Source organism: Sphaerodactylus townsendi, linkage group LG06, assembly GCF_021028975.2.
Source record: "Sphaerodactylus townsendi isolate TG3544 linkage group LG06, MPM_Stown_v2.3, whole genome shotgun sequence".
NCBI lineage: Eukaryota > Metazoa > Chordata > Lepidosauria > Squamata > Sphaerodactylidae > Sphaerodactylus > Sphaerodactylus townsendi.
Window position 1 is genome coordinate 30,315,424 of NC_059430.1, and position 27,895 is coordinate 30,343,318.

Here is a 27,895-nt window from a genome sequence, read left to right on the forward strand (position 1 = left end):
TAGATCCATAGTGCAGAGAACTGAGAATCTTTTCCTTCTCATGCATTCTGGGCTACTGCAGTGTAAGATTTGATTTATACCTGTTTAGCAGATCCTGGAATAGAGTACAAAACATTCAACAACATTTTTCAGTGTCACTTGTCTATCACTTTTAGCTTTTAGAGGCAGAATATGGATGAGGTGGGGGGGGGCGAGGTCCGATGGGCATGTGTTTAGCTGTTAAAAAAGAGCTAAAATGTATACACTATTCCTACAAATACTTTTTATACATGTACTAGGGAAAGGGATTCCAAGTAGTAACACACAGTGATCTGGTTCATAGTATAAGCAGTATTGACATTTATTGCAAAGAGGGTTTTTTTTTTCATTTCCCCCAGTTCAAGAACTGTCTGTCTTGTGTTGTGTGCCTGTCTACAGAAAACACTTAACTTGTATAAACACTTTATTAACTAGGGCACAGAATATTTTTCATAACTAAAATCTGATGCACCAAGCTTGCTCTTTCACTGCGAATAAAAATTTAAAAATCAACTCCCATAACAAAAGGCAAGGAGTCTTCTGAGCTAATGTATCATTGATGTTGCCTGTTTTGCCTGCTCTCATTGCTCCATGTACTACTGTCTAAGCAAAAACCAAGGCATCCTCGTTGAAGGGTAGCAGACAATGGCCCTTCACATTTTCTGTACAAATATTCAGGCTAAGTGGTGAGAAACATGATTTATCTGAGGGTTCTCTGGGTTTGCCTGATGTAAACTGGAGTGTGAGGCAATGTTTGCCTTCAATCAAAGACGGTATATGAAGGGGTCTTGAAGATGGTGCATCTGACCAGGTAATTCCTTCAGTAAGTCCGGACTTCCTGGAATGCCACTCTCATCAGGATTTGCAGTTTTGCTGTCATGGAGTCTAAATCAAAGAAGGAAATAACAATAACAACCTCTAAGTGTCTTTCCTTCAACAAAAACAGGAAGAAGAGGTCACTTACACGGCAATAGGTTGTTTCATATAACACGTAGGCTTGTGTGTTCCAGTGTACGGAGCGTGTTCCAGTGTATGTCTGCTGTTCAGGTGATTGCCACCGGCCTACTCAAGTCTTTGCAAACAAATTTTTGTAATGTTTGATGTGTTTCTTTACATGCTTTTCTCCCAATGTTTGCAGACCTCTGTGAAGAATTGTCGAAGGCTTTCACAGGCAGAATCAACTGGCTGTTGTGTGTTTTCTGGCCTATTTGGCCATGGTCTGGTAGCATTTGCTCTTAAAGTTTCACCAGCCATAGTTGCGGGTGAAATGTCTGGAACAAAAACTACCAGACCACAGCCATACAGCCTGGAAAACCCACAGGTGAATTATATGTCCTCCCTTCCCCCGGGTGCCTGGCTAGAACTTTACCATGTATGCACACTGCTTTCTTGGCCTTCACATATGTATGAGGAGGCTATACTCAGCCAAGTCCATTACAGTGGAGTCCTGGTCATGTTGTGTGAGCATTAGCAAGCAGAGAGTGGCTGAATGTCAGTGGGAAGCTTCACAGGTGAATGTCCTTAGCTGAACATCAATAAAGGTGAAGGGTTATAGCTCAGATCTACCACACATACTTTGTGTGCAGAAGGCTCCATGTTCAGTTCCTGGTATTTTAATTCTCGACCAGTAAGTATTGTGAAAGATCTTTCTCTGCCCAAGACCTTGGCAGGACCACTGCAGTCAAAATAAACAATATTAAGCCAGATGGACCAATGGCCAGATTTACTACCAAGGCAACTTCATGTCGGGTGCTACCTGTTGTGTGAACACCAATATTTGCCATACTAGACTTAGAAAAAAATAAAAGTGGGGGAGAGACAACTCCTAGTGGATGCCTTGACCCCCTTCCATGTATCACAAATACCAGAAAGCTGTAAGTGTACTTCTTATCAAATGAAATCACCTCTGAATAAAGCGAATGTTGACCTTTAAGGGCTTTGAGCCATTCTACTTGATGCCATACTTACTGAACTTTGATGTGCAGCAGCCTGGTATTCTAGTTTTCTGAACCACCAGATAGTAGATAGGCAAGCCAGACAGAGTGACAGCACAACTAATGCCAGTGTTCACAGGATCTGAATACAGCGATGTCACCACGATGAAGAAACAAGATATGGTGAATACCAGTGGGAAGACCAGCGGCACCTAAAAGAAAGAGCAATCAGAACTTGCCATCAAAGGTCTGGCTAAAGGTTACAGTTCTCAGAACTACCAATAGGTTTGCAAAATGTGCTCTGTAGTCACTGGTACTGAGTATATTATAGTCATTTCTGTTTTTCTCAGCTACAAATGCAGAAATATACCAGTGGTGCCATTCCGCTGCTCCCCGTTAAACTGTCAAGACAAGAAGTGAATGTTAAGCCTTATATATCATGCTTATTTTTGGGTCCTGAGGTTCTCTTGTTGTGTACATCTCTTTTGTTAGAGAAATGACAGCATAGCTCTGCCTTTCCTTGTGTTAGGTACCTTCAGGCTTGATCCTTTGGTAGTTCAATTCTATTCATATTTACTAAGAAGTAAGCCCCAATGATGAGCCTTGCTTCTGGGTAAATGTGCACAGCACTGCAGTCTTGTTACCTTAAAGGGTCTCGGCAGTTCTGGATGACGATAACGATGTACCATGAGCCCTAGTGTAGTCAGTCCTATGAAGAACCAACGTGCGAAACTGTAGAAAGTCAGCAGACCAAAGATGTCACCAATGAATACCATCAAGTAGATCAGTGGCAACTGGCATACAGAAAGACAATAGTGTGAAAAAATTAGCAGAACCTGAAACCATTTTTTCGTGCTCTTACCTCTTCTGTTCTCTGGGTTTCTGTTGTGGTGGGGGACAATTCAAATTACATCAAGTTGGGGAAGCAAATTCATAGTTGCCCTCCTTTTGCCAGGACAGATTCCAGCTTGTGTTCACTACTGGGTGGGTATATCAATCAAGTGTATCTATAGACATTATGGACAACTTGGATAGGTTACTGTAGAAACCAAAGATTATGTGGATGCTCTAAACTATTGGGGAAGGGGTTGTGGCTCAACGGTAGAGCAGATTCTTTGACTGCAGAAAATCCCAGCCTCAATCTCTGCTAGCTCCAGTTACTAAACTCCAGTAACAAGTGGTGGAAATTGTGCACACAAATAATTTTGGATTCTGATTTTATGGGATTAATTTTAGATGATAATGCAAAACAGCAAATGAACATTAGCAAACTTGTCTCATCCAACCATAACTTCTCCAGCCCGATGGAGAGATCTTACAACCCGATTCTATGCATACACTTTCTCAGAAGTAAATCTCACAGTACCAGATAGAGTGTCTAGGCGCAGCCAGCTTTTGGGGGTCCCCTGTGTTGAGTCTGTCAACTAGGCCCAAGACCTTATCTGAACCGTTGACGCCACTGGATGGAAAGGACCTTTCTCTGTCTGAGACTCTGGACAGATGCTGCCAGCCAATGTAACTGGTGCAAGATGAACCAATAATTGACTCAGTAGAAGGCAGTTTTGCATACAACACGCTCCAAATATTAAAGGGCCATTGCCATTTAACTGCAAGAATGCAAACCAGGCCTTGTGAAGACATATAAGAAGGGTTTGCTTATTCTGAGAGGATGATTTACAAGAAAAACATATACTCAATTCCAATACCCTGCTTGATCATTTTGCAATGGGGAAGAAGGCAAACTCATTCCCAAATTGTTCTAAACCTTTCATTGTTCTTACCATTAATAGCAGGGCGGGCAGGGGAGTGTGTCTTTGAATGTGGATCATTGAGAAAAGAGCTGGCCACTGACCTTCCCTTGCAGCAGCAAACAACATCCTGTAAAAGCAAACCCACTTTAAAGGTAGGTTGTGGCCAGTTTGAAGTGACAGCCACAAATCAAGATTTTGTAACTCATGTTTCGACCCCACTTGAGACATAACTTTTTTGTGCATAATATTTTTCCAATATAGTTGACTACCTTTAAACACACACAAACCCTACAAGAGGTGGAAGCAACCTGAATAGACAGTGCATTGCAAACCACACAGGTGATTTCTGATAACGCAGACAAGATTATTCGAAAAGAACAAGGCTTTACCTTGAAGCGGCAAAGATCCCTCCATTCAGAGCACCAAAACAGGACAAAGCTACAAGGATGGGAAGCACAGAGGAGATGCTCTTGAAAACTTTATCAGCAAAGCTCTAGAAGACCAAGAAAACCTTGTCAGCCAAATGCTTTTCACATCTGTACCTACTTCTGTGCCTTTGTTTGGAAGAGGAAATGACTGCTAAAGGCATCAACGATCAGTGGCAGAGTGCAGAGTTTACATGCCCAGGTTTAATCCCTAAAACAATAACAAAAACACATAGAGGCTACACAAGACAGCGTGGGTAAAGCCAATTTGGGCAAAATTAAGTTGAACGCTTTTTGGTGTTATATTGTATTCAAGATTATTGAATGAAATTGTGTATCTTATTATTACATTTATACAATAATTAAATATCACAACCACCATGTAATTTTACTGGCAAAATGGACATATGTCATAACAAATACAGCAATTTAGGAACAGGGGCTATTCAGAGCAAATACTACACAATGCTAGAAAAAAGGTTAGCAAAGTCACTAGGTCCAGTTGATTGGAGGATAAATCTAAGAAGTTATGGAGCACACCCCTTTATCCAAGGACATTAAGAAAATCATATGCAACAAACATTTGCATACAATTATAAACATCCCAGGATACAATGACAACCCTATTTTTGGCTTAACGAGAACATGCTCCATCAGGGATTTTCTGGTGCATACAGATACACAACAAGCTGTACCCGTTGAATATAATATTCAAGGACATTACAAGTGATCAAACTGCTCAGTGTGCAAATTGGCCATAGTAACTAAGACATTTACACATCCCTCCTTAGGTTTTTATTTACCTGCTGGAGCACTTCAGTAACTGCAACACCAAAAATCAATATACTTTATGGTCTTGTGAAAAGGGTATACACAGAAATGAGTTCTAGGTCCATTTAGCTGAAGATTTGTGAGCAAAGATCTCATACCAAGAACCGAATCATGGATACATCTATGGTGGAATATTTTGTGAACCGTCGCCATTCTGAAAATGACCTTAGATTCCTCGTACTTTGGACTCCTAAATCTAATAGATATAACTGGACATTCAGCATTTGCTATCATAGCATGCAGCCAGTTTTATCTTCAAATTCAGAATACCGGTATTATCTCCATCAGGATTGAATGCCAGTACGGATTACACTTGTTTGTTTTAATGTGAATTAATGGGTTCCCTTTAAGAAGATTTAGTCCTACACCTTGCAATAAATTGCTTACACGTGCCCCAGATGGCAGTTTAAGCAAAACAAGGGATACCATAGAAGACCTTTATGGTATCGGGTGTTCCTGGACCATATTTTCACATAGGAGATTGTGGCTACCAGAGGACGGGCTTATTTCCTTGAGGTTTGCTGGAGGTTCCCCTTTTTAACTGGTCTTTAACTGGTCCTGCATATTTTTAGATTGACTTAGGTGTTGCCACAAGAATTTGACCTATCCCTTAAAAGATATCTCCCTCAAAGTAGAAAAAAATTAGAAGTACACATATGAAGAAAATCCTTTAGGGCTTGAAACTTCTGGGAATCTGTTTATGTTCATGTTTGTTATAGTTCCATGCATTGGAGACATATACCTGTCCCTATTCACTTTTGAATTCTGAGCAGACTTTGTGTTTGTTATGATTAAACTATAATTGTCTTGAATGATAAGCGTGTTGATTTGGTGTGTTAAACAAATACAAATTTCTGCTGTATTGGTTATGCTAAATGTCCATTTTGCAAATAAAATTCAGTTGTAATATTTAACTATTGCATAAATGTAATGAGTAATAAGATATACAATTTAATTCAATAATCTTTAATACAAGAGCAATTGAACACTCCAAAGTGTTCAAGTTAATTGCACAAATTGGCTTATACATGCTATCTTGTTTAGTCTTTACACGGTTTCAATATTGTTTCTGCGGCTTGTTATCCTTGCTGCTTATCTGTTGTTTAGCTCAGGTTTAATCCCTGGCAATTCAAGGTGAAAGGTTGATGAAGACCTCTGGTAGAGATCCTGGTGCTGGTCATACATGAAACTGCTTTATACAGACCACTGGTCTACCAAGGCAAAAGCTGTCTGATTGGATGGGCAGCAGATCTCCAGAACGTCAGGCAGAAGTCGGGCAGCCCCATTCATTAGCCAGGTGTCTGGTCACTGGCCCCAAAAAGGCTTCCTGGTGCCATGGGGAGGCTGGAAAAGTCAAACAGCATCCCTGTCACTGAGGAGCCTCTATGGGTCACAGTGGACTTACGCCAGCCAAAAGGCTAGCTTAAGTTCTAATTGTGACCTGCTGGCATTCAGCACCGTGTTCTAGCATTGGAGGCAGAGGGGTGGTGGCCGCACCCTGGTGAGATCACTCCTCCACTAGGGTTAGTGCCCTGGGGAGAGGAAATCTGCCAAGCAGCCGTGCACTGCTCTCACAGTCAGATTCACCTCCTCCTTCCCAGATGGGCTCTTGGACATCATCTGATTTTTTAAAATGGAGATACCAGGGATTGAACCTGGAACCGTCTGCTTGCAAAACAGATGGCTACTGAATCATGCCTCCATTCTATCCAAAGCAGACAAGCTTTGGCTTAATTGGACAATGATCTGACTCAATACAGGACAGCTTCACATGTTCAATAGAATAGTTTTATAAAGTGAGATGATTGTTAGGTCTCAGAACCTTAAGCGAATAAACAGACTCTGAAGTACTGATCAGTAGCATTTACTGATGAGGTATCAAACTGGTATTCACAGTCGCCTTTATTCCCTGCTAGAAGCCCCCTCCCATTTTCCCAAGAGTTTGTGAAAAACAGTCTTTGGAGTTGAGGCGCCCCAAGGTCAGCAGCAGATAGCAAGAGAGAGCCACCTGACTTCCTGTCCCATGAGATAACGGATGTAATTCTTTTTGCATGAGACAAAGGAATTAGGGGAAGCCTAGTTGTCTACAAAGCATGTGAAGCCATAAAGATCAAGGAAACAATGCACAGATGGCAGAGGGTACATGTAGCAGGCTGGTTACATATATCTTTCTAGCAGCATTGATTTGTTGTCTTAAGCAGTTACATTGAATTGGAAATGCATCTCAATCACAAAGATAACATCCCCTTACAACTATCCAACATTCTACAAATAGCATGCAGCCATCTCTGTTTGTTTGTTTTCATTTGGAAGTTCGCAACTGACTGTTGTGCAGAGAAGTCTACTTCTCTTCCTTTTTGCCGCACAGGGAAACAGATGTCTGCCCAAGGCAACAAAATTTACAATCTGTTCTTTTCTTTAATTAAGCTTGTGATCTTTTCCAACTGTCCTTGTAGGAAGACTCCCCTCCTTTGTTTTTCCTTACCCTGTAATACTGCTCTGAAAATATAATCCCCAAAAGAACTTACCACAGCTACTGCTTCGGAGCTGAGAATTTCTTGGGGTGTCAGGACTGCATAGTAAGACACATTTGTCAGGATGTAACATACTGTGACAACAATTAGAGACACTGTAATACTCAGCGGGATATTCCTGAAGAAGAAGAAGAGCTTGTCTTTATTCACTGTCACCTGGCTCCTGATTGTAAATGCACATTTTCATTTAGCCTGCAGGAATTTCCTCCCTCATTAATACAGAAGCTACCCCTTGTAAAATGGGGAAAATAAAGTTTCAAGAATTTCACTATGAACTATTGTAGTGTTTCACAAAGGGACTCAGCAGGCAGGTGAAACCATGTTCTTTTTTTTTCTCTATGTGCCAGAAAAGAAACTCTGTTGTTTCCTTACCGTTTAGGATTTACAATTTCCTCTGTTACAAAGTTTACATAGAACCTGGAAGGGGAAAAAAATGAACAGCTTTGAAGTCACAAGGTCAACAGTCCAACATTACTTTCTTCTGAGAGGGTCTCAGTTTGATATATTGCCTAACAGCTCACCAGCACCGGTTGCAGAGATTTTTCCATAAAGGAAATAGCCCACTAGCAAGCAAAACAAATCCTTCAGAATATAATGTTTTGATCTGCAGCAGGGCTGCCAAAATGCTTTATCTTCAGATGGGCCTTTAACAGTAGTATAATCAACAGATGTTAGCAGTGAGTAATGGCACGAAGGAGCGTTCTTGGGAAATCTTGGACAGCTAGTTTCTGTGGTGTAGAATGATGACTTCCATTGGTGGTAGAATGGAAAATTGTTTTACAAGGCGGCTCCATCATAAGCAGAGTAGCCTCTTTCTAAGCCCACTGACTCCAGTGGATTAAGATACCACTGATAGTTCCTTAAGAGTAGGTGCTTGTATCCACACCACTCATTCAGCTACCACCTATGAGAGATTAGGGTGGGTCTAAAGGAATGGGAATGAACATAGGGATCGAAATACTAGAGGAAGAAGAGTTGTTCCTATAACCCTTTTTTCTCTACCATAACAAGGCTCCAAGTGGATTACAATCACTTTACTTTCCCGCTCCCCACAACAGGCACCTTGGAGGCAAGTGGAGCTGAGAGAATTCTGAGAGAACTGTGACTGGCCCAAAGTCACCCAGCAGACTTCATGTGGAGGATTGGGGAATTGAAACTGATGCTCCAGATTAGAGTCCACCACACTTAACTGCTACACCATACTGGCTACTAGAGAAACACCCCACCTCCTGGACTCTAGTTTGATCTGAGACATCTATCAAACTCTTTATTATCTTCCAGTTGGATCCAGCCCTGTTCCCTGCAGAAAGTTGCAGCATGATGAAGAGTTTGGATTTATATCCTGGCTTTCTCTCCTACAAGGAGTCTCAAAGTGACTTGCAAACTTCTTCCTCCACAACAGACGCCTTGTGAAATAGGTGGGGCTGAGAGAGTTTAGAGGGAAATGTGACTAGCCTAAGGTCACCCAGCTGGCTTTATGTGTAGGAGTAGGGAAGAAAATTCAGTTCACCAGATAAGAGTCTACCACTCATGTTGAGGAGTGGGGAATCGAACCCAGTTCTCCCAATTAGAGTCCACTGCTTTTAACCACTGCACCATGCTGGTGGGTGGGGCCAACTCTGATCAGTGGTACACTCTAGACCAGTGTTTCCCAACATTTTCGACGTCACGGTACCCTTTACCTCACTCTTCATATCTCATGGTACCCCTGCCACCCCCACCTTCTCCTCCCAGTGCCCCTGCTTGCCACTCCTGCCTCCCACCTTCTCCTCCCAGGGTGAAGGGAAGAACTGTGGGGCGGGAGGTGGTTGCTGACCTTGTGGCAGGCCCTGCCCCCTGGGCCAGCTCCATGTCCTTGCTGGCACCGGTGGAAGACACCGCAAAAGTGAGGGGGGGCTGGTAGCATTGCCACAGTACCCCTGGGACATGCTCATGGCACCCCAGGGTACCACGGAACCCTGGTTGGGAATCACTGCTCTAGACACTTGGAGAGCCAGCCAAGTTCCATTTTGTTGGCCGAAGCGCCTTTTATTAATCTTAATCTGGATTCCACCCAGTGCCATGCCCAACTTGGCAACTTACCAACCTCCATAGGCAAACATGCCAGAATAAAAAGCGAGAGGTAGCTTGTCCAACATCAGTGTACTTGTGTCAAAACTTTCCTGGAAGTTTTCATAATGACCTGAGAGAGAGCAGATCAAGAAATGATAGATTAAAGTGAATTTCAAATTAAGGTGACAGCATTACAAAGGGTTACTTGTTTTTTTGCTTCCCGACATAGGTGCTGTAGCTTTAACAGTGGCTGAACAGATGAAAATCACGCAGGCCATCTAGTCCAAACCCTGCTCAGTGCTCAATCAGCCTACAGCATCCCAGACAAGTGTTTGGTCCTTTCTTCACAGACAACTTGAAAATATTTTGAGGCAGGAAATAAAACATTTCCTCCATGGAATTCCGCATTGTTTTTACCCCAAAACGTTTTATTTGCAGTCTCAAAAGTTTCAAATAAATGACCATTTAAAACGATTCCTGAGTTGAAAATGTTTTCAATACAGCTTTGTTTGCCCAGATGGTCCCTTTAAGATGTATCCCAAGCCGTTCTGCTTCCCTGCACATCCTCAATGGAAGCATTTCCTCAGCTCACCCCTTGCCTGTTTTTCCTGCAGGTTTCTTTTTTGGGGGTAGGCGGGCTAATCACTGAAGGATGGACTGCAGAAGGGGCAGGGAATGGCAGCACTCCTCTGTGGAGCAGAGATGCAACATTATTGAACAAAAAGGCAGAGAAAATGGAGAAAGCAAAAAAGGGAGGAATCAAAGGAATCATTGGCAGGGGGTTACTGAAAAAGGGGGTCTGAAAATGTTTTACAAACATATTCAAAATGTTTTGCGAATTTATGCAGAAAGCGCCTTTGTCCAGCTGCTCCCTAGGGAGCCGATGCCACAGTTGCACAACTCTCACTGTAAAATTGCTTTCTAATATCCAGTCGGAACCTTTCTGCCTGTAATTTAAACCCATCCTGGTGAGTCCTATTCTCTGCTGCCAACAGGAACAGCTCCTTGCCCTCCTCTGAGTGACAGCCCTTCAGATACCTAAAGAGAGTTATCATGTGCCCCCTTAATGTCCTGCTTTCCAGGCTTCCTCTTGGCCATGGGCTAGCATCTACCCCTGTTCTTTTTTTCAGGGAGGGACAGTTGCTCATTGGTGTAGCCACATGCTTTTAAAAAGCAGAGTCTCCATCTGCAGAACATGCTAATTGGCTCCTCCAGTTAAATGGGGGTGGGGTGGGGTGTTCTCCCTTGCAGGACCCCTGGAGTGCTGCAGCCGGTTGGTACTGAGCTAGATTGGCCCTGTCATGTCCTGACCCAAGGCCGTTTCGGCAGGTTCCCTTCCCACTTCAGCTGTCTTACCGTTGCTGAGAGCCATCATCCCAGGAACGATGATCAAGCCTAAGGTGGCCATCTTGAGGGCTGTGAGTGCTGTTTGTATGTTTGCAGACCAGCTCACGCTCCAGCAATTCAGAACTATTACTAGGGCTGGAAGGAAAGAGACCAAAGTTAACCAGGACAGGGTTAGGAGCGGCTGTTGTTGCTTTGGTTACAGGACAACTGGCCAGAGTTGTATTTATGTACAACCTAAGTCAATTAAGAACATAAGACAAGCCCTGCTGGATCAGACCAGTGGTCTATCTTGTCAGGAATCCTGTCTCACACACTGGCCAACCAGTTCCTCTGGACACCCAACTACAGGGTATGGAGGCTTAGACTTTTAGTTTGGGGCTTCAGATTATGAAGGCCTCTAAATAATTTTAAAAAACCACATACTCCATTACCACCTGTGGTAATGCCACTGAGGCCCTTAAACTTGGCATAGTTTACATCCTCAGCATGCATTAATCCCACAATGAGTATGACTTTCTTTGCCCTTCTGAAAATAACAAAGACTTTTTAAAATCATATTTTGTCAGTCGTATCTCAATGGTCCCTTTCACACATGAAGAATAATGCACTTTCAACCCACTTTCAATGCACTTCACCCAAGAGGAGGTGAGGAAAGTTCCTCCACCTGAACCAAGCTTCTTAGGAGGCAAATCCGAGGAACTAGAACAGGAATAGGGAACCTGCGGCTTCTCCAGATGTTCAGGAACTACAATTCCCATCAGCCTCTGTCAGCATGGCCAATTGGCCATGCTGGAAGGGGCTGATGGGAATTGTAGTTCCTGATCATCTGGAGAGCCGCAGGTTCCCTACCCCTGAACTAGAAAAAGATAGTGGTAGACAAGGAAGAAGTTCTGGCAGCCATTGATAAACTAAATACTACCAAATCCCCTGGCCCAGATTGCATTCACCCAAGAGTTCTTAAAGAGCTCAAGCATGAAATTGCTGAAATTCTCACTTTAATATGCAACTCATCCCTGAAATCAGCCTCCATCCCTGAAGACTGGAAGATGGCCAATGTCACACCAATCTTTAAGAAAGGATCTAGGGGGACCCAGGAAATTGCAGGCCAGTCAGTTTGACATATTTTCCTGGTAAATTAGTAGAATCTATCATTGAAGATAAAATTATAAAATATGTAGAAAAGCAAGACCTGCTGAGGAAGAGTCAGCATGGCTTTTGCAGAGGCAAGTTCTGTCTTACAAACTTACTAGAGTTCTTTGAGGGTGTAAATGGCCATGTGGATAAGGGAGAACCAGTGGACATTGTCTGCTTGGATTTCCAAAAGGCTTTTATTTATTATTTATTTATTATTAAATCTATATACTGCCCCTCCCCCGAAGGGCTCTGGGCGGTGCCCAGACAAAGTTTGACAAAGTTCCTCACCAGAGTCTATTGAGAAAACTCAGCAATCAAGGAATATGAGGGGAGGTCCTCCTATTGTAAAGGTTTCAATGGTGTTGATTCTCAGCACAGCCGCTTGGCCTTGACTGAATTCCAGGACTCGGGCGATGGGCCAGAAGCGGCGGCTATTACTCTGGTAGAGGCCTTATCTCACAGAAAAAGATGAGAATGCCGTTCCCATGAGAATGGGACTGAGGAAACCTGGAGGGGGATGGGACGGAAAAGCTTATAACCTGTGGTTCTGGCGGGAGACTTCATTCCTGTCACGGCGTGTACGTGAGCTTTCTAAGATGTCTGAATAAACGGTCTTTCAACCAAAAAAAGCCTTTTATTTCTGCTCTATGGAATTCCTTACATTGTGACAGGAATCCATCTTCATTTTACTTCTAAATATCAGTGGACCTCTGGTGTTCCGGCATGCAGAGGTTGAATATTCCTGAAACTGTGGAAGGCACGCCCCCATAGAGGGTCTAACCTTCCCTTCCTCTGACTTGGAAGAACCAGAAGGAGAACGTGGGTCTCGCTGGTAAAATCCCTCCGCCCGGCCGACACGAGTCTTCCTCTACTTCGTTGGGATGAGGGACGGAAAAGATCATGCGGAGTTGCATGATCGCTTGGGGCTTGCTCCATGGATCGTGGCGCCTGTGTGATCGGATTCTCAACCGCTTTCGTGTGGATTACAAACCTCAGATGCAACCTGTCTCGAGGAGATGGGTCTGACCACCTTTCATGCGGCAATTCCAGGAGTCGATTGAACGGTTCCTTGACCTTTATTTCGATGATGCCCCAAGAATCCACAGTGGCATAGCACCGGGCTCGGCCCAAGACCGCAGTTGATACCGGGACTTTAGCGATCGGGATTGGGAGGGTTTCGGGCGGCTCCCAACCGGGCCCTTCAGATCCCGGACGTAGGCAGTTGAAATACTAAGAGGGCTTCGCGGAGCCGCCGGGTGGACTGAGGCGCTGCTCTCCGATGAGGAGGAATCCAAGAAAGTCTGACTCCCCATCCGATTTGTTTCCCATCCCGGCCCAAAGAAAAAATCTGGAACGAGGGAAGTGGTAATTCCACGCGACTGCGTAAGATGCCCAGTTGCAATGGGCCGCGGAACATGTCTGCTAGCTATGGGAGGAGGAACGAGAACAGCTGCAAAAAGATGCGTGAGAACCTGCAAAAGAGAGACGCCGTATTGAATCAACAAGCGCAAAGACATCCAACCTCGAACTGGACCCGAGGAAAGCTAAAGACTAGCGTTAAGGTAACGGCAATATATGCAGGATTTATCGATCCATGATAAGGTCCTTGGGAACACTCTAGAAGTGGGACTCTGAAGCGTCAAGCGCCAAGAGCATTAAAGCCATCCCAACGCAAAGTGAATCTAACTGCAGCTATGCAACGCAGATCTAATTAGCCAAATTGGACCGAAAGCGGCCTTTGCATGCGCATCAAGATGTCTTTGACTCGCAAGGAGAGGGAATTAGCTGTCTTGGAACAGGTGGAGCGAAGAAACAGCTGGATAGGATGCCCGAAGTTGGTGTACCCCACGCCTTCACCCAAGCGCCTAACACCAATGCCCTCCTATCGAGCGCCACCAAAGGTCCTGCTACTCACAAGATTCCGTCACCCCTGTCCTGGGTCCCAGAGCCAAAGAGGGCTACGGCTTAGGCCCCGTGCCTCCACCGATTCTGCCTTTTCCCATTCACTTCGCCAACCCACAAGAAATCAAGTAGTTCCCAGCTGGCTCCAAGGGCCATGGAGAGGGGATACTACAGGCCCTCCCGATCCCTGCCCGTTCGCTTCCGACCGGACCGCTTCTAAACTTCCCTACTTCATTCTGGGTAAACTCGGGATGCACATATGGAGGGAGTATGACGACTTATATCGCATCTGAACGGGTGGAGAAAATACCGGGACATCGGGTCTGTCCTGGATGGGGTGGCTGCTGACTGGTTTTAGCACTCCTCTTTTGAGCTGCAAGCTGGATGATACTCGCATTAAAGTGGTTGCATTTCTTCAAGCCTTACGGGCTCTGGCCTTCCAAGATCCTGACGCTGGAAAATGAAGCCATCCGCATCCATAAAATTCTATTCAGCAGGGCAACCGTGATTCTCTTTGCCGAATTTGTTCGCGGAATTCGCGGCGGCTGCTGCCCGGACTTCCTCCTGAGTGGGCCTGAACGCGATGAAATGTGAATACTTCATTTTGCCATTGACATCAAACTTCTCGAAACGGTGTGTTTCTATCCGTATCCCGAATACGACTATCGCTGAATGGATCGAATTGGGATCTCTGGCATGCTCCGCTTGGATTACTGCCATTCAAGGCCCACTCTAAACCCGCTTACTACTTAATTACCTCTGGCACTCCGCAGTCAAGCCCAGCCGGCTCTACCGAAACCACCTCCTCAACGCCGCCGACGCTTGGGATTGTGCCTCCATTAAGGGAGGACCAGGCCATCTGGCTGCCAACTGCCCAAAAACAGAAGTCCACCGCCTCACCCCACGCACTTCTGCCAAGCCACTACTGGAGATCCGTCCTCCCTCCAACGGGCTCGCTCTAAAAGCTGTGCCATCAAGGTGATCCTCAGTGGGAGGGGAAGTGGGCGATTTGCCTCTCATCAGCACCCATGGATGTGGGATCCTACTCCAGATGCGGGTGAGTGAAGGCAGTTTCCATTACTGTTCGCTGCTCTTGGCCAACCCCTGCTGCTACATCGAGCTCTCTAGCTCTCAGCCTCGCCAGTGATTCTGGCTGCTCCCATTGCTTAATGCGCCCTGGGTGGTTGAAGAGTCTGCTTAGACCGAAGTTCTAGCAAAGCTCATACCGCTTCACAATAAATGGACGGGTAGTTCACTCGGAGCCTAGGGGTCTGCCTCTCGATTCAAAAACGCAACTCTGTCCTTCTTTCAAGTGCCTGACCATTGGGAGAAGATTAGTTTTATACTTGCTCCAGTGGCCAAACATTCCATTGTCCTGGGCATGCCATGGTTATTGTTGGCATGAACCAAATATTATTTGGAAAGAACGGATTCTAGAATTCCACTGATCCCCCCCCCATGTGGACAGCATATGCATTTTGGGACAGCCCACCATCCAATGTGACACAAAACCTCTGGTTTCTTCGGGTTGTGCACATCCCAATGACTTCTCAATTCCACAGGCATTCCACCAGCTTACCACAGGACTTGTAGCCAGAGTGTTTCAAGAACAGGGAATGCGATCACTGTGCCTCCCCATATTACACACTGGACTGCAAAATCATATTACAGCTCACCAACCCACCAAGGGTAGAATCTATCAGATGAGCTCCTCAACGGCGAGAAGGAACTCCGTACCTCTTAGGATAAAACCTTTGCTCGCTGGGATTCTATAATGTATAGCTACCAAACATAATGCGACGCTTTCGCTCCTGTCCCAGGTATTTTGTAAAGAAAAAGGACAGGTCTTTAAGACTTTGTACCGATTAATGAGGATTAAATGCTGTTTCCATGTCCAATAAATACCCTTTGGTTCCCTTAATCAAGGACCCCTTTAGGATGCATTGGGCAAGGGACTAATTTTACTGTTGGATTTGAGGGAAGCCTACTAGAGTCAGGGATTAAGGAAGGCTAATGAACATTTAACAGCATTTAATACTAAATTTGGACAGTATGAATACTTAATTATGCCATTCGGTTAGTTGGGGCAACGCGACCATTCATGGCCCCCCCATTAATGAAGTTTTAAAGGACTTACTCATATAAAGGTGCTATAGCTGTGTACTTTAGATCGCATGTTTTAATTTTATTCACAAACTGTAAATGTATTGTATTGATTGTGAGAGGTACTGTGGCCATTGTTTTTTTAAGAGTCTGCAGCTGTTGCACTGGAAATTGGTAATCAGTAGGTGTGTTATATTGAGCACAGCTGCAGAGTGATTTTAGGCTATGTGTGAGTAGCAGCTTTGAAATAAAGCACCATGTTTTGTTCCTCCGACTCCTGATTCTTTGAGACATAACACAAACCATGGAGGAACATGAGGCTTTGGTTCGGGAAGTATTGCAACCGCATCAATACTCAACAACTCTTCGCTATAACTTCTGTCTAAGTGTTGTTTTCTATCAATCCCTCCATATAGACCATTTAGGGCTACAGTGGATCTCATCTGAGGGTTTAAAATGGGATTCCATGGCGATTGACGAGTTCTCCAAATGGCCTGCCCTCACCAACCGGAAAGAGCTCCAATCCTTCCTAGGATTTGCTAATTTTATCGTGATTTTATACCCCCAATTTGCTGGAACTAACCCTTCCACTCACAGACCCCACTTAATGCATCTAAGGGTAAAGACTCACAGGCTGCCAAGCCCTCGGGAGCCTCCTCCCTTGGTCTCAGGAATGTCAAACAGCCTTCCAGCTTTTGGAAACCGGGCTTTCTACTCACCGAAGCCTGTCTTAAAACACCTCGACCCAGACCTTCCTTCGCGGGTTCACGTGGATGCTTCGGACAAGGCGCTTTGGCGAGCCCTGTTGCAGAGAAATAAAGATGGTAGGTTTGTTCCAGGTGCTTATTTATCAAAAAAATTCTCCTGCTCAGAACCTCCAACTGGACCGTAGGGGATACAAAAGAGACTAAGCTGCCACTAAGGTAGCGCTTTCCACTTTATGCCACTGGCTTGAGGGGGGGCTAAACACCTTCCAGGTTTACCGGATCACAAGAACTTGGCTGCCCTCATTTCCACCCCTCTAGAATGTCTGCAAAACAACTACGCTGGGCCGCATTTTTTTTTCCCCCCGCTTTTTCTTTTCACTGTCCATTTTTTTCCCTCGAAAAAAACCAATAACCATGGCTGGATGCTTGTCGCCATTTTCCCGGGAGGGGTGGAGCTGCTTATTTATGAGACATCCCCGCATTAACGTGCTCCCTCCCAAATTAGGGCTGGCTGCCACTGATCTCAGACATCCGCCTCCTCCATCAGCTCGCTCCAGCCTGGTCTCCCCTTCCGCAAGGGAACTCGAGGAGGCGGGTTCGGAGCCGGGCTTCTTTATAGTGACTCAGCTGCTTTTGGTGAATGGTGTTTGGAAGTTGGGATTGTTGTAATGCAAGCTCTTCGTAGCAAAGTTCTCGGCTCTGCCGCGATGCCCGCCGGGTTGGACATTTTGGCTTTCTCAAGACACTTATTTAGCTCCGGGCCATTAATTCTGTGGCGCTACCATGCGCAAAGACATTGAGAGGCTTATATCAGCAGGTGTGCTCTGTTTGTGCGGAGGTTAACCATCTGGAAAGCTTCCCATGGACTAATGTTAAAACCTCTCCGGGTTGCCTCTCCGTCCTCTGGGAAGTTATCTCAATGGATTTTATTACCGGACTCTACCAGAGAGCCAAGGGATACACAGTCTGGTGGGTGGTAAAAAACCCATTCTCCAAACAAAGCCCATTTCATCCTCTGCACCTCCATTCCCTCCGCCTCCTAAATCACTAATTGTTCATTCAACATATATATCGCCTACACTTCCCTCCCCCCCTCAAGGTACGTCCAATCATGCTGGCCCTCAATTCATTTCTAAAAATTCTGGAAAGTTTCCTGGTTTATTAGGGCCACCTCTGATGGGTTGCCGCCTCTACCATCGCCTTCAAAGTGAATGTGAGTCGGAAAGGTTCCCAACAGAACTCTCAACAGTATTTATCGCTTGTTACACCCAACCATCACCAAGACAACTGGTGTATTTCTAATTCCGCTTCACAGAATATGCCTACAACAATAGTTGTTTCATAGTAATACTGTGAAATCCCCTTCTGGAATTATTGTGTCTTCATCAGCTCCTTCCTTCGCCAAGTTGCCCTCCCCAACTACACTGCTGAGGCTTCGTATCCCTCCAGAATTCCAGCAATGGATTTTCTATCTCTTGGCTGAGGGGTGGAAACGGTTCAGACTGCTTTGCAACAAGGCAAGACTTCCCAAAAGTTCCAGGCATGGATAAATACCACTCTGACTTCTTTCCTCTTTGCGTATTGGGGTTTGGGTCCATTTTGTCTACCTAAAACCTCAGTGAGACGACATAAATTCCTCAAAACTGGGCAAAGTTCCTGGGACCTTTAGAATCAATAAAAGTGACAGCCGATGTTACTGCCCGGTTAGATTTGCCTAATTCTCTTTAAGTAATATCCATCCTGTCTTTTCATTCCAGCTTGCTCAAGGAGGCTCCCGCCCGGATACTATAATGCATTCCTCCGGAGATACCCCTCACACTAGTAAATTGATGGCCACAAGCATTATGGAAATTGACGCTTATCCCGGACTCTCGCTTTAATCAACTATAATACTCTGCTTTCAGTGGTAGTATATCTCTGGGTATAATCAATGGGTATTCTATATAGGGTCATTGAATGCTCTCCCTCATTTCTGCTTTCCAATGTACCTTCCATCAAACCAGGGGGGAAGGTGCTCTTAGGGGAGGCAGGAGGTAAAGGCTTCACAGGTGTTGATTTCTCAGCACAGCCGCTTGGCCTTGACTGGAATTCCAGTGACCTCGGGCGATGGGCCAGAAGCACACACTCTGGTAGAGGCCCTTATCTCACACAGAAAAAAGATGAGAATGCTGCTCCCAAGAGAATGGGACTGAGGGAAACCTGGAGGGATGCACCTTGAAAAAAGCTTATAACCTGTATGGTTCTATGGGAGAACTTCATTCCTGTCACGCGGCGCAACGTGAGCTTTCTAAGATGTCTGAATAAACGGTCTTTCAACCAAAAAAAGCCTTTTATTTCTGCTCTATGGAATTCCTTACACCTATGGATTAAAAACTGGTTGAGAAACAGGAAGCAAAGGGTGGGTGTAAATGGGAGGTTCTCACAATGGAGAGAGGTAGGGAGTGGTGTCCCCCAAGGATCTGTTTTGGGACCAGTGCTCTTTAACCTATTCATAAATGACCTGGAAGTAGGGGTGGACAGCGTGGTGGCCACTGGCCAAGTTTGCGGATGATACCAAATTATATAGTGTGGTGAGAGCTCCAAGCGAACCTTTATACATTATGTGAGTGGACTAAGAAATGGCAAATGCAGCTCAATGTAGCAAAATGTAAAGTGATGCACATAGGGGCAAAAAATCCAAACTTCACATACACGCTCCAGGGGTCAGTACTATCAGTCACAGACCAGGAAAGGGATTTGGGCGTCTTGTTCCATGGGAATGTCAACTCAATGCATGTCAGCTGTGAAAAAGAACTTTATACTGTGGATAATTAGGAAAGAAACTGATAATAAAGATTGTCATGCCCTTATATGCAAAGCAGTGGTGCGACTGCACTTGGAGTACTGTGTTCTGGTCGCCACATTTCAAAAAGGATATCAAAGAGATAGAAAAAGTGCAGAGAAGGGCAACGAGGATGATTGAGGGATTGGAGCACCTTCCTTATGAGGAGAGGCTGCAACATTTGGGACTCTTTAGATTGGAGAGGAGACGTCTGAGGGGGGGATATGATAGAAGTCTATAAAATTATGCATGGGATAGAAAATGTTGACAGAGATAAATTGTTCTCTCTTTCTCACAGTACTAGAACCAGGGGGCATTCATTGAAAATACTGGGGGAAGAATTAGGACTAATAAAAGGAAGCACTTCTTCACACAACGCATGATTGGTGTTTGGAAAGTGCTGCCACATGAGGTGGTGATGGCCACTAACCTGGACAGCTTTAAAAAGGGCTTGGACAGACTTGTGGAGGAGAAGTCAAACTATGGCTACCAATCTTGATCCTCCTTGATCTGAGATTGCAAATGCCTTTGCAGACCAGGTGCTTGGGAGCAGCAGCCTCAGAAGGCCATTGCTTTCACATCCTGCATGTGAGCTCCCAAAGGCATTTGGTGGGTTACTGTGAGTAGCAGAGTGCAGGACTGGATGGACTCTGGTCTGATCCAGCAGGCTCTTCCTTATGTTCTTATGTTCACTTTGAAGCTGGATTTTACTGTGTGAAATAGCAAAATCCACTTGCAAGCAATTGTGAAAGTGGGTTGAAAGTGCATTATTCTGCATGTGCAGAAGGGGCCAATGATTTGATTGAGATTTGCTCCCTCATAAATGTGTTGAAATTTCAACCACATTTTTTATATAAATCAAACAAAGAAACAAACAAAAATCTGTCTGGCTTTTAAAAGTAGGTTGAAAACATTTTTTTCTTTGACCCACTGACTCCAGTTGAAAAAAGAAAATCGAACCAAATCACAGCTGGCCAAGTGGTGGAAATTCATGTTTGATTTATGAAGTTTTAATGCTGTCCTTCTGCCAAGGGGCTCAGAGTTGTGCATGGGGTATCTTCATGTTCAGAATGATTATGATCTTAAATTCCACAATAGCCTCTATTAATATGAATAGGACTATCCTAGGGCGAGCAACCCTCTGATACCTTCAAACTCCATATGTCAAATTCAGTAGTAGAGGTTGTTTACTTCATTGGGTATGAGACCAACAAGATTTTCAGGATGTAAGCTTTCTTTTGTCAAGACACAAGTAGGAACGGAGATCTCTGAGTCTTTATATCCCTGTCAGGGGGAAGAGTGTTATAAAGAATGCTTGTAAAGAACACAGAATATATAAAGACTCTGAGGTCTCAAATCCTGCTGATGTCCGATAAAGAGAGCTTTGACTCTTGAAATCTTATATCCTGAAACTCACAGAGGCTAAAGGTACTTACTGATTCCTGTTGCAGTGACGAGCTTCACAGCCAAGTCAGGAGCATGGCATGAGGCAAAGAAAGGCTCAATTAAATAGCGACCAAAAGCCAAAGATACCACAGCCATATTTGCGGGGCTGGAATATAAAACCCACAAATTGCAGATGGTTATCAGAGGCAAACCTTTCTCTTTTCTTTGGCTACCAAACCTCCCCCCACCCATTGTTTACGTTTTATTTCCATCAATGCCTGTTAATATTCAGTCCTCCAGTATTTCTAAACGAAGGCAGCATTCCAGCCTCCAAGGCCTCTTTACGAATGTCCTTGTAGAAGATTTCTCCCGCTGTTTTTCTGACTCTGCTCCTGTGCCAGTCACAATGAATTATTTGCTCCCATTGTTACTGAATGATTTTTGTTGAATGTCTTGAAATGCCCCTTCTTCTTAAATGCTCTCAAGTGCTCTGCAAAACTCATCAGGTCTCTACTGTTAATGTTATAGTATAAATGTTTTGGAAGGCTGGACCCCAAGACGTGTTAAGATCTGGTAAGTTATGGACCCAGACAGACATTCCACTATGCAAGCCTGTGCAGCTTCGATTTGCCACAGGGCAATGAGGGAAGTCTAGAGGGAAATTTAACCCTTTGGACTCCACTCAGCTTCACCTTTCCAAACCAACTCCTTGCTTTTATGTAGTATTGAGAGAGAGAGAATGACTAGCCAAAAAATCAACTATGCTTCACAGCACTGTGAAGATTCAAACCTGGGCCTTTCTGAATGTTTTCCGAAACTCTAGCCCCTACATCACAGCTGCGTCTAGACCAGTGGTTCTCAACCTTCCTAATGCTGCGACCCTTTAATACAGTTCCTCATGTGGTGGTGACCCCCAACCCTAACATTTATCCATTTTACAGATGGAGAACACTGATGCAGAGAGTCTTCGGTGACCCTTGTGAAAGTGTCGTTCGCCCCCCAAAGTGGTTGCAACCCACTGGTTGAGAACCACTGGTCTAGACAGTATCTTCTTACATATATACACTGAAGGATATTGCACTACTGTTTCATTATAGTAATAATTTGGAACTGGATTTGCCTACATGGTATTGGGAATTATCCCAGTGCAAATTATTGCTTTAGTGCAAGCATAGCATAATATCCAGTGAAGAGTAGAAGCAGTCTATGTTGACTCTGTCAGCCTTTTAAAGGAGAAGAGATGCTTTTAAATGATGATGTGTATGTGTTTTATACGTCTACAATGTTACAGAAGGAGCCGCGTGGCGTAGTGGTTAAGTGCTTGCACTGCCACTCACACGGTCAGGAGTTTGAGCCCCCTGTGGGTCAGGTATCCTGGCAGCTGGCTCATGGTCAACTCAGCCATCCATCCATTTCTTGGTTGGTAGATGAGTACCTAGCTCCTAGCTAGGGGGTAAAGAATAGCCGGGGAAAGCAATGGCAAACTACCCCACAAAAGGGGCTTGCCTGTAAAATCACTGCTTGCAGTGGTATCCCAGGGTTGGACATGACTGAAGGGGAAACTTTACCTTTACATGGTTATAGAGAAATACCATTTGATTACTTTGGGGGAGGATGCTACGAGATACAATAAGTTACTCCTTTAAAACTTCATAGGTTCCAGGGTGTTTTGAAAGATTCCTGCCTTTATACTTTCTGCTCTCTGAATTGTTAACTTTTCCACTTCACAATCCCACAAACAAGTGCCCCTTTTGAGCGGAAGATTCTGATATTTTGTGAGTGCATATGGGAGGGGGGGAGGCTTGTGTGTGTGTGTCTGCATTGTGTTTGCATTGATGTGGGGCAAGGCAAGAGTTAGCACCTCCCTCCCCTCGTTGCGGGGGGGGGGTGTCCTCTGGAACCAGCTGCGATATTATCCTCTTCCAGGGTGGGCAAATCCCAGATGTTTCATGGCAGACAATTCTGTTTACCTTTGGGGGGAAGAGGCAGGTCATGTTTCCAGTTGACATCTGTGCAGCTAAGAGATCACTCCCACCCCATAACAGTGGAGCTTGCAAACCATGTCAGGTGTATATCACCCTTGTTTCACCAGAGATTTCCCCCTCTCCTGTTATTCTTCCTTTCCTATATCTCTCCCTTTCTTTTCCTTTCCCTCTCGCTCCTCCTCCTCCAACTTTCTGCAGTCCTTTGTTTGAGAGCGTTTTGCAAAGCCAGGGCCGCTTTGCAAAACACAGCTGGAGTATGCCCCCACTGAGAGATTTAAAGAGACAGGACGCCCCTTAGCCTCCCTCCCATCTGCCTGGCATCTCGTCATCTAAAAACAATAGTGCATAAAGGGGCCCTTACCGGATCATCACAAACTCAGTCCATAAACGCAAGAAAGCCGGCAGCGGCCCCAGAGTTTCCAGGAGGTAAATGTAATGCCCCCCGGACTTTGTAATGCTGGTTCCAAGGTCTGCATAGGCCAGGGCGCCTAGAAAAAAGCCACACACCAGAGGTCAACTCTTCCCTGCCTGGTTTTAGGTTTAGTCCCTGAATTCCTCATTTCCAACCAAAGCATTTTCTTTTAGCTTGAAATGCTGTATGTTTTTAACCAATGCAACTCTTGGGCACATGCAGAATAATGCACTTTCAATCCACTTTCACAATTGTTCGCAAATAGATTTTGCTATTCTGCACAGTAAAATCCAGCTGCAAAGTGCATTGAAAGTGGGTTGAAAGTGAATTATTCTGAATGTGTGGAAGGCAGGGGCGGAGCGAGGGGGAACTGCGCCCCAGGCATGCGTGCGCCCAGCACCCCTGCAGCAGCACCGCCCGCCCCCGCCCCATCCTGAAATGCCCACGGAACACCCCTGCCATGCCCCGGCCATGCCCCTGCTGCGTCACACACCTGGGGCATCACACACCCTTTCCCCATTGGCACTACACCACTAGCGGAAGGGGTCTTGGTAAGGTGTGTTCTATTAATACGTCTTCATGTTAAGCCTCTCTGTGTTCGATGTTCCCATTTCCAGCTGTGCAGATTGCAGATTGATTTCAACAGAATTGGTTTGTGAGTTGGCATGGCTAGAACTAGATCAGGGGTCTGCAACCAATTGGCCATGCTGGCAGGGGCTGATGGGATTTGTAGTCCATAAATATCTGGAGAGCCATAGTTTGCAGGCCCCTGAACTAGATAGATCCTCTAGGGACTAGTCCAAGGGTGGCCAGATTTGCTTAACAAGAGCCGCACAAAGTGAACTTCAGATGTTTGAGAGCCACAAGTAATGACCAAATGTTACACACACGCATAGGTGTATGGCTTATAGGGACATGCAGTCACCCATGTCCCCAGGAGCACACCTTTCGGAGCCGGCCTGCAGGGAGGCTGGGGGGGGGGGCGAGGCCGCTCGCCACTGAGGTGTTGTCCACAGGCGCCATTTCCCCCCAATACATCTCTTCACACACGTCTTTATCTTAACATACACATTTGTTTGTAAACCTTTTATATAAATATTAATGAACATATATAATAATTATTCATGTATGCACTTTTGTTAATTTTTATGAAGATTAAATGAAAATGCCAAAAATAAAAACAAAAGGGGTAAACAGATATTGCTAATGATACTGCCTTGTCTAAAACTCTAAATATCTGGTCAAAACATGGAGAAAAATATGGACATTAGAGATAATTGCCGGCTATTACTGCTAGTAGAAATATTGTGAGCAGTGGTGGGATCCAAAAATTTTCGTAACAGGTTCCCATGGGGGTGGGATTCAACCTGTGGTGTAGCACCAATGGGGCTGGGCGGGGCACGACAGGGGCGTGACAGGGCATTCCGGGGGTGGGGCATTCCTGGGCAGGGCTGTGGCAAGGACGCAGCCGCTGCGCTGGTCCTTGGGCAGGAAACGAATGCACACAGGCGCAGGCTGTCACGCACCCTGGTGCACCTCCTGCTAGACTGCTTCAAGTTCTGCGTGCTACTGCTGAGAGGAGAGGTGTAACTAAGGCAAAAATCACGTGGCAAAATCACCAATTAGTATTCCCCTCTCGGCACACACAAAAAATTAGTAACCTACTCTTGGGAACCTGTGAGAACCTGCTGGATCCCACCTCTGATTGTGAGTCTCCATCTTGGATGTGAATCATCCATATCTGGCTGATATATGGTCAAGGCTGTACAGATTACAGGGGTTTCAGGGCCTCAGGCACTTCCACCTCCAACCCCTGCAGCCAGGTTCTTGCCACCTCTTCTGGTCTCCCTACTCCATAGCAGAGTGTGGCAGTGCAACCAGGGTCAAGGACACACACAGCAGAAGACAGGCAGGGAGAGGTAAAGACCTGCTCTGCTAACCAGGCTCCCCAGCCATGAGCCTGGGCCACCCCTGCTCAGTCTTTCCCACTGGGGGGCAGGGTCACCTTGAGTCAGTTGCAACTAGTATGGTCTTTCCCCCGATTTCATGAACCCTAGATAGAAGCATGAGTGTCTCTTCTCCTGAGAAGCTGAATGGGTCAGGACTATTCTGGATCTGGTGACTTAGCAGAGTGCACAAGGGCTGTTGTGTGCAGCCAAGCCCATTTAGTCTTTGTGTGTGCCAAGAAAAAAATTAAATAGAACCTTTTTACCTATTCAGACTAATATACTTCATTTATATTATGCTTCACTAATATAGTCTAACTAACTAGGATGGATGGAGATACAGGACTTGCATCCTGTTCTAATGGTCACAAGATGGAAAAGAGGAGTGGAAAGAGGATAAAAGGAGGGAGGGAGGGAGGGAGGGAGGGAGGAAGGAAGGAAGGAAGGAAGGAAGATTCCCTGAGAGTAGTCATCTACACATTAAAAAGATAGCGTCAGAACAGTAGAGAAAGGATGCCCAGTGTCTTGACCCCTCTTTCTCTCTGACTTTCTGATTAAGCCCCCCTCTGAAGTCTGAAATTAAAATACAGCGCAAAGTCCTTCACTTCCAACACTATGTAGGGGTGTGTGGCTTTCAGATAGGGGTGGCAGGTTCCACCTGACCACTGGTGCGGGATGGAGGATAGGATTGCCATATCCAGGTTGAAAAAATTCTGGAGATTTGGGGATGGAACCTGTGGAGGACAAGGACCTTAGTGGCATACAATGCCATACAGTCCACCCTCAAAAGCAATTATTTTCTCCAGAGGAACCTGTCTGTGGAGGCACAGCCTAGGTCATGAATGTGGTCAAGCTGGCATTTTTCCATCTTCGCCAAGGTAGATTACTTGCTCCCTGCCTGTCTTGTCCTGACCTAGCCACAGTGATCCATGCAACAGTCACCTCCAGACAAGACTACTGTAACTCACACCGCACGGGGTTGCCCTTGAAACTGCTCTGGAAACTTCAGCTGGTCCAGAATGCAGCTGTGCAGGTCCTTGAAGGGATGCTGTGGTGAGCTCATATCCAACTGGTCCTTCATCAGCTGCACTGGCTTCAGGGGTATTTGTACCACCCATTAGGAAATTTGTTCGATCTCTGAGACTAACTGTATGTTGTATGCTGCATCAGATCAATGATAGAAGCAGTTCATGTTGACACAGATTAGGAACCAAGGCAGGGGAGATTTTCCCCTATTCCTGCAACACTATGAAATTTGATATGGGTCAAAGAAAAGTAGTGAACTGCCAAGTCACAAGGTATCCACCGAAAAGCGAGTGAGACAAAGAATTAGAAGAGGGCACAGGAGGAATGTCTGCAAGCATTAATGCTTGCTGCAAGTCCAGCAAGCATTAATTTTGCAGAAAAGTGATCTTCTTCATCCTTCCTTATGGCCCTTTTCAACTTTAGTGCACCTGTATTGCCCCAAGAAAATGCTGCCAGCGCATCTCAAGACAATTACAGAACAATAACAGAAGACCCAAAGAGACACATATGCATTCTTTCCCTCAGTGAACTTGGTGACTGCCACTGGTCCCCACATTAAGTCCTCTGACTTTTTGGGTAGCAAAGGGGGATCACAGGAAAGTCTGCAGAAGCTGTGCATTCTTCATCAGTTCAAGACCTGAATCTGAAATGATCTCCTCCCAGGCTTTGTTGGACCCCAGTTTGAGGGAACCTCCTGGGGACATATCCTCAAAAATATTCTGTAATCTCTTCATAGCTTTGGGGGTATGGGAAAAATGTCTATTTTCCCCCCTTGGAATAGCTGCCGGCCAAGCAAACAAATGTCAAAAACGACAACTCACCAAAGAGAGAAAGGATTCCACAAGCCAACCATACAATTAAGGAGACTCCCACACTGCCAGAGTTTTGCAGCACACCTTTGGGAGATATAAAGATGCCACTGCCCACCATGGTGCCGATGGCCAGAGCAATAGCCCGGGTGAGAGTGATCTTTCTCCGCAGAAAAACAGCTTCTTTTGCCTCTGAGGCATTGTTCTTTTTCCGGCAGTGTCCCATTCTGTAGTCTGTGTTCCCGATGAGCTACAAGAGGTCTGTGTACAAATCACCGCTTGTGTTCTGTTCTAGTTCCCATGCTGATTCTGTCCTTTTCTGAGGCAACACCCCCCCCCCCCTTCTCTTTGCTTAATAGGCAAAGTTGGGCCAGGAAGCTTTTGGAATGACAGGAGCATGAAGTAAACAAATATTTAAACTGAAATATCAGTGAGGCAGTTGAACGATTGGATATCAACTAAGTGAAAGGATTGTTAAAGGAAAGCAGGGGATCTGCAGGGAAATCCAATGATGTCGAGAAGCCAGCCACATTAGAACCACTGTTTTGAAGGAGGATATCTGAAGATATCTGTCCAGCAGAGATGATTGGGGGAAGTTCTATTGCTAACTGGCAAATTAAAAAGTAAGAAGTCTCTGGGTTTAGATGCCATACACATTACAAGTTTTAAAGAATGCATGTGAAATTGTGATTCTCCTAATGATTGTGTGCAGGTATGTCCAGCCAGGTATGTCCTCCCTGCAGCCATTTGGAAGACAATAGCCAGATCCTGG

General features: G+C 45.2%; 1 protein-coding gene across 1 annotated transcript; it reads right to left on the minus strand.

Moving 5' to 3' along the window:
• Window positions 1-315: 315 nt before the first annotated feature.
• Window positions 316-27,349, minus strand: LOC125435784 (cystine/glutamate transporter-like). The gene is made up of 12 exons (XM_048502164.1): window positions 27,136-27,349; window positions 23,292-23,418; window positions 20,996-21,111; window positions 10,902-11,027; window positions 9,576-9,675; window positions 7,866-7,910; window positions 7,488-7,611; window positions 4,093-4,196; window positions 3,734-3,830; window positions 2,597-2,746; window positions 1,987-2,164; window positions 316-903 (listed from the first exon to the last, which is right to left on the minus strand). The coding sequence occupies exons 1-12, from the start codon at window positions 27,347-27,349 to the stop codon at window positions 839-841; spliced, it is 1,446 nt and encodes a 481-aa protein (XP_048358121.1). The 3' UTR covers window positions 316-838.
• Between the last annotated feature and the right edge of the window lie 546 nt (window positions 27,350-27,895).

Bases quoted from the DNA above. Each gene is read 5' to 3' on its own strand.
- LOC125435784 (XM_048502164.1), bottom strand. From the start codon at position 27,349: ATGGGACACTGCCGGAAAAAGAACAATGCCTCAGAGGCAAAAGAAGCT. The intron at 9,676-10,901 runs GTAAGACAGCTG...GCTCTCTCTCAG, and splicing joins GATGATGGCTCTCAGCAACG to GTCATTATGAAAACTTCCAG. The intron at 7,612-7,865 runs GTAAGGAAACAA...CTTCTTCTTCAG, and splicing joins GAAATTGTAAATCCTAAACG to GAATATCCCGCTGAGTATTA.